Source organism: Phaeodactylum tricornutum, chromosome 22 (genome assembly GCF_000150955.2).
Source record: "Phaeodactylum tricornutum CCAP 1055/1 chromosome 22, whole genome shotgun sequence".
Lineage (NCBI taxonomy): Eukaryota > Bacillariophyta > Bacillariophyceae > Surirellales > Neidiaceae > Phaeodactylum > Phaeodactylum tricornutum.
Genome location: NC_011690.1, coordinates 581,806 through 591,336, shown reverse-complemented (window position 1 = coordinate 591,336; position 9,531 = coordinate 581,806). Strand labels below are relative to the sequence as shown.

At 45.8% G+C, this 9,531-nt stretch overlaps 3 protein-coding genes across 3 annotated transcripts; 1 reads left to right on the top strand and 2 right to left on the bottom strand.

Annotated features, from left to right (window-relative positions):
• Window positions 1–1,059: 1,059 nt before the first annotated feature.
• On the bottom strand, window positions 1,060–2,578 carry PHATRDRAFT_40279 (predicted protein; the record flags this gene model as incomplete). The annotated part of the gene is made up of 2 exons (XM_002184129.1): window positions 1,060–2,152; window positions 2,409–2,578. The coding sequence occupies 2 exons, from the start codon at window positions 2,576–2,578 to the stop codon at window positions 1,060–1,062; spliced, it is 1,263 nt and encodes a 420-aa protein (XP_002184165.1).
• Window positions 2,579–4,033: 1,455 nt separating this feature from the next.
• PHATRDRAFT_40278 (predicted protein) lies at window positions 4,034–6,838 on the bottom strand (the record flags this gene model as incomplete). The annotated part of the gene is made up of 1 exon (XM_002184128.1): window positions 4,034–6,838. The coding sequence occupies one exon, from the start codon at window positions 6,836–6,838 to the stop codon at window positions 4,034–4,036; it is 2,805 nt and encodes a 934-aa protein (XP_002184164.1).
• Window positions 6,839–7,756: 918 nt separating this feature from the next.
• Window positions 7,757–9,022, top strand: PHATRDRAFT_40277 (predicted protein; the record flags this gene model as incomplete). Its single annotated transcript, XM_002184244.1, has 3 exons — window positions 7,757–7,893; window positions 8,091–8,211; window positions 8,303–9,022. The coding sequence occupies 3 exons, from the start codon at window positions 7,757–7,759 to the stop codon at window positions 9,020–9,022; spliced, it is 978 nt and encodes a 325-aa protein (XP_002184280.1).
• Window positions 9,023–9,531: the final 509 nt, after the last annotated feature.

The window sequence follows — 9,531 nt, the reverse complement described above, 5'->3', positions numbered from 1 at the left end:
CCTAACCCTAACCCTAACCCTAACCCTAACCCTAACCCTAACCCTAACCCTAACCCTAACCCTAACCCTAACCCTAACCCTAACCCTAACCCTAACCCTAACCCTAACCCTAACCCTAACCCTAACCCTAACCCTAACCCTAACCCTAACCCTAACCCTAACCCTAACCCTAACCCTAACCCTAACCTTAACCCTAACCCTAACCCTAACCCTAACCCTAACCCTAACCCTAACCCTAACCCTAACCCTAACCCTAACCCTAACCCTAACCCTAACCCTAACCCTAACCCTAACCCCTAACCCTAACGATGCCAGGACTCCTCAAAGTGGACAATCACTGTTCCATTTGCATCAAGCCATTCTCCGTGGCGGATTCTTGGAGTTGCCAGGACTCTTCCAGATGAATTACGTAATGCTCGGAGATAAGTCCATGGCAGTGCTCTACAGCATGACAGAACGAAAACCCCAAACACGTTTACTGTACAAGGAAAAAATCTTTCATGGAAACGCAACCTGTGACACTGACTGAAACTGCGAATTTCCAAGCGTTGGAGGCGGGTCGTAGAGTTCGGTCAATTGAACTCTACTGAAGCGGGGAGACAGAAACGGGAGACTCAGACAAACGGATAAGAGTTCATCGGGTACCCAATTCTATTGGAACAGACAATCGAATAAGGTTGCGAAGCGAAGACAGATCCCTGAGTAATTACTATGAGGTCCGGTACTGATCCCTGAGTAATTACTTAGAAGCAAGGACAGATCCCTGAGTAATTACTTAGGCGTAGTTTTTGGATAAATTCTATACAGTATTGTATGATTATACTACTCTGGGATCTCCCTCCCCTTAGGCCTGTTTTGTTGAGAACCTTAACATCACTTCCAGCGAGTCCGCCATTGGCACCTCTGTCAATGAGAGAAGATGTGGTTCCAACAATGGAGTGCCGTGAAATGGTGTACTCAAGCATGTTTGACTGGAGGGAGTTGTTTGCATTTTGCTTGTGGGAAGAGGCAGAGGCAAGGACTTTGCGAATGTCTCCATTTGCCATAGGATTGGAACAATCAGTAAGGTGGGCAAGTAACTCCGTATCGTTTCCACAATTGTGGAATTTTTTCGTTGTCGCTTTCATTCAACGAGTCGTTGGTTGTGGAGGGGTGTCCCATGTCGGCTAGAGAATGAGAATTGGCATTAAAATGAGGGTGTTGATTGCTGTTAGGCGAGGCTTGACCTTCCGCGGGAGAAGACATGCCTCGGAGAATTGCCTTTGCATCATCGGACAGTTTATCCCACATCTCACGGGGGATATACGGTCGTTCACGGTTGACATTGCCCTGGCGGTCTCGATTTTGATCTCCTGCTCTGCGGTTGTGAGCATTCGCTTCGTACAGAATGGACGGAGATAAATCAATGTCGTAATCAATGCTGTAGTCGTCGTCGGGGAAGATGGTTTCAGCAACAAAGGCACTACGCTTGGTCTTAGGGCTACGAGAGTTGGAAAGGTTGTTCCCTTTGTCGTATAAAGTTGCTGCAGCGAGAAGTAGACTTAGATAATTTTCATAGTTAATGGGAGACCCCCCTTTAGCTAAATCTAAATTCGCGGTAGTGTTGACTTGACGTAGTTTGGAGACGTCGCGAACAGAGGACTCAAGCAAACTGAGGCAGAGTTGCGGTGGCAACTGTTCCGAAGTTGGCACGGTATTGTTGTAGATGCGTAGATGGTTTTTCCAATGCAAGATAAAACCTTCCGCAGTGCCGGTCCAGGAGCTGCCGTATTTTGCAGAGGTCAAGTATGAGAGAGTAGTGCCGGAGCTGATTTTCGCGGCTGTGGATTCCGTGTAATGTTTAACGATTTTTGCAAATACAACTTGGGCGTCGAAATCGAAAGCATGTTCTCGAACAATGTTTTTACCCATATTGGTTTGCAAACAGTGTTCTAGGGCGGAATAGACAAACTTTTTCTGCTCTTTAACAAGTGAGATTTTATCTGGATCTGTTGGAGAATAAGCCGGATCTAGAACATTATCTACATTGTGCAATACGGCGGTAACGACAAAGGTACGGTACAAATGGTCCCAGTAGCGATCATCCTTAAGCACTGGATAGTGCATCTTGTCATGTTTCACTCCTTGTTTGAAATCAGCAACAGCAGCGTGACTATGGTTTCCAGGTATGGCCATAGGGGTGCTGGATTGCCAAAGGGGAGTAGACGGTGATTCTGACAACTGGACAGGAGGCGACATCCAGTATGTGTCTAGCAAGGGAAACGATCTCATAAGGGGATAGTGGCCCCCCATTTGTGTTCCGAAGATGGCTCATCCAACGTAGGAAATAACGTAGTAGCTGTCGATGCGCCATTAGCAACTTCACCGGGAGAGGTGGGACTCCTTCTTCAAGTGCCAAAGGGACATACTCTAAAGATTCCAGTTCACTCTCAAAAATACCAACAACACTTTGTAGATTGTCATATCCGTTAAGTTGTAGGCTAAGGCGGATAGGTGAAGTTGCAGATAGTGCGAGCCCTGTGTCTAGCAAATGAGCAAGGGCAGCTGCATCAGATGTAGTTCGCGTGGCGGTAACCATGTTGTCTCAACAAGGTTATCCAGGTCTTGAGTTGTGCTGGGTGGCCGGGTCAGATCTTGAGTTGGGCTGGATAGCCGGATTGGTAGCGTTCCGGGGTTAGGTCTTCCACTATATTTCAGGTCCTTTGCTGTAACTAAGCGGACTTCTTTATATGACCCTACACCAGTGGACGTTGCCAGCACTGGTTCACTCCCTTCTACCACCTTGGTGGCAGTGTTACTGCTGTGCATGATATCGCTCCGTGCCAGTAACTATCGAAACGAAGTGTTGACCACAGGCGACCATCTGAAACCACCTAAATTTTACTTAACCGATTTCAAGATCAATTGTCAAACCCGCGGATTTAAAAACCGCTGCTGGGCGCGAACCAAGATCTGTTCTGGTTCTTTTTTCTCCCACTGCACGGATCACACTGGTAGGTGTTACAAAATGTGCGACGCTACTGTCAAGTTTTACAGATCCGATGAAAAACTCAGTGCAGTCTAGCACCTGGTACCAATCCACTCGCATAGAGCTGTGTGGGTAATTTTGCGCATGGTGTATGCAATGGGTTTCTGATAAACTCTTTTAATATCCACGTGGTGCTCCGTTCATTGGCACTACAATATCTGGACTATGATTCCATTCATCTTAGTCATGTCGCTTGACCGACGATTCCGCTGCGGCGGAAACCATCTAATGCATGGCCATGGCGAAGTCTAACAAAGCACACACAAGAGGACTTATAGTACAGCATGCAAAGTGCTTTAGAATATATAAAGTGAGCACATCATCCAATGTGCACAAGACTAGACTAAAGTGATGACCCTAGCATCTCATCCTGAGCTGTCCTCTAAGGTCATTTGTCCCACCATACTTCCCCAAATCCGGGTCAGCATGGCTCTATCAAATCAATATAATACACTTTTTCTTATCAAACTGATATGCTATGAATGAAATATTCCTGATTACTGTATTGTTTCCCTATGTGCTCACTGTCAAGAAATACTGGTCAATAGCATCCAAACTCAGTAGTTTGGCAATCACTCACATTAGATAGTCCAAACGCCTCGCCGAGAACTATGACAAAGTTTGATAGCCAGTATGTTGGCTAAAAGGTTACCACGTTTGTACATTCTGTTTCCAACACCAAAGGTTTCATTTTGGAACCTATATTTTAGTCTCAGAATTGATTTATCTCTAAACTTACCAACTAAAGCACTTAAAACCTCTTTTGAGGCTTTCCCACCAAAAGCACTACTCTTTTGTCGTATTCTATGCAAGTAGAACTCAATCGTTTGTTCACAGTCATCCGAGACATATGGTAACTTCTTTGCTACCAAAAGTAACTTGCAGTACTTACAGTTAATACAATAAATTTCCTCTCTTTTTATTTACTGTTATTGAATCGTTATTGTGGGGCTACAAAGCTTTGGGAGCTGTTTTTCCTTGGGATCCAACAATGACAAAGTACTGTTATGTTGTGCAAGTATGGCACATTGGTCCAATTGGCAGTATGATGTCTGCTCTGTCTGTGCAGGACTGTGCCATAAAGAACATTTTATCAACATTGCAGTCCAATGGAAGTTTTTCCAGCCAGGAACACAGGGTGCCAGTAAAGGAAGTTGCACCATAAAACATATCTTGCATTGTTGTTACATTTCTAACATCCCAGTTTGACAGGTCACCATTAAAAGCTGCTGCAAACTGAAACATAGATTGCATACCTGTGACCTGCTCTACATCCCATGATGATAGATCCCCATTGAAAGAAGATGCACGCCAAAACATGAAACTCATGTCTGTTACCTGTCTCACATTCCACAACGAAAGATCACCTTTGAAGGCTCCTGCACCCTCAAACATAGACTCCATACTTGTGACCCGGTCTACGCTCCATGACGAAAGGTCCCCATCAAAAGTGGAGGCGCCCCAAAACATGAAACTCATGTCGGTTACCAGGCTCACATTCCATGCCGAGAGATCACCATTGAATGCGCCCGCACCCCCAAACATAGACTTGATATTTTCAACCCGGTCTACCTTCCATGACGAAAGGTCTCCATTAAAGGTTGATGCGCCCCAAAACATGAAACTCATGTCGGTCACCTGGCTCACATTCCAAGCTGAGAGGTTACTATTGAAAGCATCAGCACCGTTGAACATTGACTGCATTGTTGTTGCTGCCGAAACATCCCAACTGCTTAAATCTTCATCAAACATCCTAATGGCACGATTTCGACCCAATCCGTCAAAAACTTGAGTAAAGTTGGTGATTTGCGACACATCCCACGATCCAATAGGATATCCATATTTAGTGGCTGCTATGGACGTTATAGGGCGAGTTGCGCCAACATAGACATCAACAGCATCATACAAATCCTCTGTGGTTTGCAAGGAAAGGCGAGCCAACAATGGCGAAGGGGACTCCGGAGACGTTCTAGGCACTAGGGTCACAGTCAATACAACTATGCTTCCAAGCAACACCACAATACTGGCATAGACGGACAGTCCACTGTAGCAACGTTTCTTTGAAAACGTTCCATATTCAGCTTTGGACTCTTCCTCGTGGTCTTGTGCTTGACTTGCTGATCCCTGGGTCCCGAAATCTGTAGGCAACAAGGTGTTGACAATGCCACCAGTTTTGGCTGTAGACAAGTTTTCGAGAGAGAACGAAAAAGGTTCGACCTTTCCTGCAGTCTTTACTCTATGCCAAAGTCCCACTACGACAGAAGCAGTCGGCCTAATTGAGCGATCGCGCGAGATGCACATTGTTGCAATCACCTTCAGTGCTTTCCAGGAAGCCAATTCCATCTCTGGAAGATCTATAACCGGACGTGAGGGCACATCAAGCATGGGTAGGTGCTTCTTGTTTGCAGCTAAAAGAGCAATAGATGATTCCTTTTTACCCATGTGTGGAATGCTGCCTGTTAGGCACTCCCACACTGTTACCCCAAACGAAAACATCTCGCAAACGCGTGATGTGTCACTAACTTCTTCAGAGAGAATTTCTGGTGCCTGGTAGGCGGCTGTACCTGCTACCTGATTGCCCTTGTGACTGGTGGTGGCCATTATTGTATTCAGACGGAATTTCGTGGTGTGGAGGCCTTTTACTTTAGATTCGCCAAAGTCAGCCAACTTGGCAACAGTCAATTGATTGTTCAGCAAGATATTTAGAGACTTGATATCATGGTGGACAATTCCTTGCAGATGAAGAAACTCTAAGGCTCCGGCAATACCTTTTAACAGATACAGCCGACGAGAATATCCCATAGTATCCTTTTGGTTTTGATCATGTAGAGCGTCAAATAAAGTTGTATGCATTAGCTCCATGACAATGAGAGGTCTCTCCACTTCATTCAGTATGGTAAGACATCCAACAATGTGGATGATATTGGAATGCTTGCCGCACTTGTGCGTCAAAATGGCTTCTGCAGCGAGGCGTTCCACATCACGAGAGATTTGGTTTTGAGAGAGAGACGCCAGATCTCCGTCGTACGCCTTGAGGCGCTTGACCGCGACTGGCCGGTGGTCATAGGTTCCACGAAACACTTCTGCAAATCCTCCACCGCCCAGAAGGTTTCTTCGGTCATCGCTGAACTTCAGTGATGATGAATTAAGCGAGATAGCAAGTACATCCTCTTTTGATGGACGAAACAATATCTTTTGTTGCTGTTGAGATAAAACAATCTCAGCTTCCGCATGGTTGAGAGAGTCATACTCTCGTACTGCATGGTTTATTGTGTCACCGGTGATAGAAACGGCAACTTCTGGGGCTTGTGCCTGTGCATCCGCCAACACCTTATCAAACTGTTGCTGGATGGTCACGGAAGGATTCGATTGGCTCATAGCTAGAGTTCCAAAGTGGTCAAGCAACTCTGCAACCCCTTTCGAGACGTCTACCAGTTGTGAGAAGATGGCGTTGGACTGCTCCATCTGTAGATCGTTGATGGCAGTATTCAGATGACTCTCTGCTTCAAGGATTTGGTCGAGCAAAGATGTGGATTGCAACGCAGACTTGAACAATTTGTTCCACGAGGAACGCTTGCTTCTAGGCGATGAAACGGCTTGCAAGCAGAGAAAGGCATTCTCCACGACTTCATGGAAATGAAAAAGGCGCGCACTTTCACAAACCGCTCCCCATTCGTTAGCTCGTGCGACCACTATCGTCAGACGCTTGCCGATGCGGGCTGCCTCATCCTTGCAGATTTGGGCGTTTCGACAGCACTCAATACCCGCTTTAGCGAGAGCTACGATAGAGAAGAATATAGCGTCCGCCATACAGGGTGGCTAGACTACAAAGGTGATGGTTCCGTCGATATTGCCAAGGCCAAAACAAAGCTGTCGAATCTTGAGCGTTGTGCGAAATGATTGACGGCAGCCTCTCTGAAATTACACTGACAATCTTCCTGTGCTATCACTTGTTCAGAGCCAATGAAAGAAATGTTTCATGAATTCTCAAGAATACCTTCTATATTTCCATACAAAGATTCACTCTCGTGAATACCTTCTTTCCTTAATTAGGTCGCACAGGTCGGCAATATACGCACGTGACTACAACGGGACCCATGAAATATCCACAGTCGGTCCTGCTAAATATTTTTAGATTGATGGAATACAATAAACAGAATATGAAAGATGGACCTCACAGTCACTCATCATAAACAAAAGTGACGAGCTGACGAACAAATCACGGAGTACAGTGAGGAAACATTTCCTGAATCTACAATTTTTTCTTTCTAAGTGTAAACATCAAACGAATGAAAAAGAAAAGTGGTAGCATAATACGAATCCATCTGCGATTCGATTTCGTCAAAGGGTAGATAGATGCTAAGGTTATCAAGCAAACAAGAAAATCGGGCCGATAACAAAGAAAGTAGAAAAATATCAGTTGATCACCATAAAAGTCACGAAATTTGTTCGAAAAGCGTTTATTTTCACTGGATACCTGTTGCCACCAGCAACTGCATGGATTGAATTGCAAAAGAACTCATAGTGCCTAGGCTGTTTCCGTCCAAAAATATCCCAGCCTCAACAAGGGCACTGCCGAATTCTTTAGAGACTTTTGTCGTTGCAGAGTGATATGACTAACAGCAGAAAATAGGTAGAACAATTTTGCTAGTTATACATGCAAAACAGCTTCGTTGATACCTCAAAATTACCAATCCAGCTCGAGAGGGTTCTCACATTAATTGAGGCATGGGCTCTCCCCACAGAACGCGTTATGCGGTCGAGTCGGACCAACCGGCACCAACTCCACCGGTGAACTTGGGACCAGAAGTTACGCTGGAGAAGCACTTTTTGCCGCTGACCCGTCGCCGTTTGAAGCACGTAATGTGAAACTACCCTACCCTCTTCACGGAACAACAATAGACTTGAGCGTCTGTCCTTCAGTCTCAGATCATATTGGTGGCAATGTCTGACTCTGAGGTAGACAAACAGTGACAGGGAGCCTGCTCGTTCGCCGTCACATTCGACAGACATGTCGTGTTGAAGCGTCGCATGTCTTTCCAAAGATGACCAATCTGTCTAGCACAACGGGACTATGGACCACCGACCACATCGAGACCACTTTGACGGTAGATCAGGAAAAGGTTGGCGGCAATGGTGCAAGGTTGTCTAATTGTTCTGGCTCTAGGCTCATATGTATCCGGGTACGCTTCCCAAAGAGCTCTGCTTCGATCTGCCCATGGATCTCGGATTCGAAAAAGTGAAAGTGGGACAAACAAATGTATATTGCTACAGAGAGAACCATTGCTCGCTCTGGGATACGGGGAACTGAGAAATGTCGACGCGCAATTGATGTTTGATACCTGGGAATGGACAGCAAATCTTGGGGCACCAGCTGCTCTGGTTGCTGGCGCAGTTCTAGCAACCATGGTAGAATCTCGCGAGGCCATGTCTCCGAAGAAGTCGGATACACAACTTATGCGTGTCGCAAAGAAATTGTGCCGATTTCTACTATTGTCTTCCTTTGGTCTGGAAGTTGTAAGCATTTTTGTTACAACGGTGACTGGTACAATGCTATTGAGCCATGGTGACACGCCGGGTACATTAAAAAATTTGGCGTACAACTCGCCGATGGGGTTTCTAAAGAACAATTGGGAGTTCGAATATTTGACTGCGCGCATTGCATTTCTCCAGGGGCTTTTCCACTGGCTGGCAAGCGTCGCTTTGGAACTATACATCCCCAAAGAAGCCGAAGGCGTGGCCGCGCGGCGAATGAACAAGTTTACATCATCGGCGCTAGCAACAATCCTTGTCGGCATGCTCTCATTCCTCAATCGACACATGACATTCTACAAGAATTATGCGCATATGTTACGTTGCTACGTTGTGGTCAGCTTTAAAATGTTTTTCTGGCCACCGCATCCATTGACGATCCTCATGGCGCCCATGACCATCATTACCTTGGTTCTTGGCTTTCAAGCATTCATGACCTCGGGTGATATGGAAAAAGACTAGCTTACAGTCAAGAAAGCAGGTATGTTATCAAAACTTGATTTCCGTTTTTCTAATAGAAAACTATGGGAAAACATTTCCAATTGTATTGTCAGAAGAAATTCGCGAGGACTTCGCCTCGCGTTAGGACTAGAGCTAGCTAGTCGAAATGTATCGCAATGACGACCAAACAGGGAAACAACTGTAACTTCGGTATGAAATCTGTTCTCATTTGTGGTCTTTCAGTCGACCGACAACAGTAACTGGAAGCCTGGACACGTGGTTCAGAAGAATGGTCTCCGCTTCAAGAGCTCGCTCTTATGTAAAGTATCCATTTGTCGTCGCGTTGCGTATCGTGCTCATAAGCAGAACATCTTTGTTTACGTCAGCAAGGTCGACCTCACGTCACTCGTATCTTCCGATTCCTTCCGAGCCGCTCACGTGCAGCGGCAGCACTCTCATCCAAACCTGCTTTAGCATGGAAAAGTTCTGCAGAACTTGCGCTCACGAAGGCTTAGAGTTCGTCGGTCTAT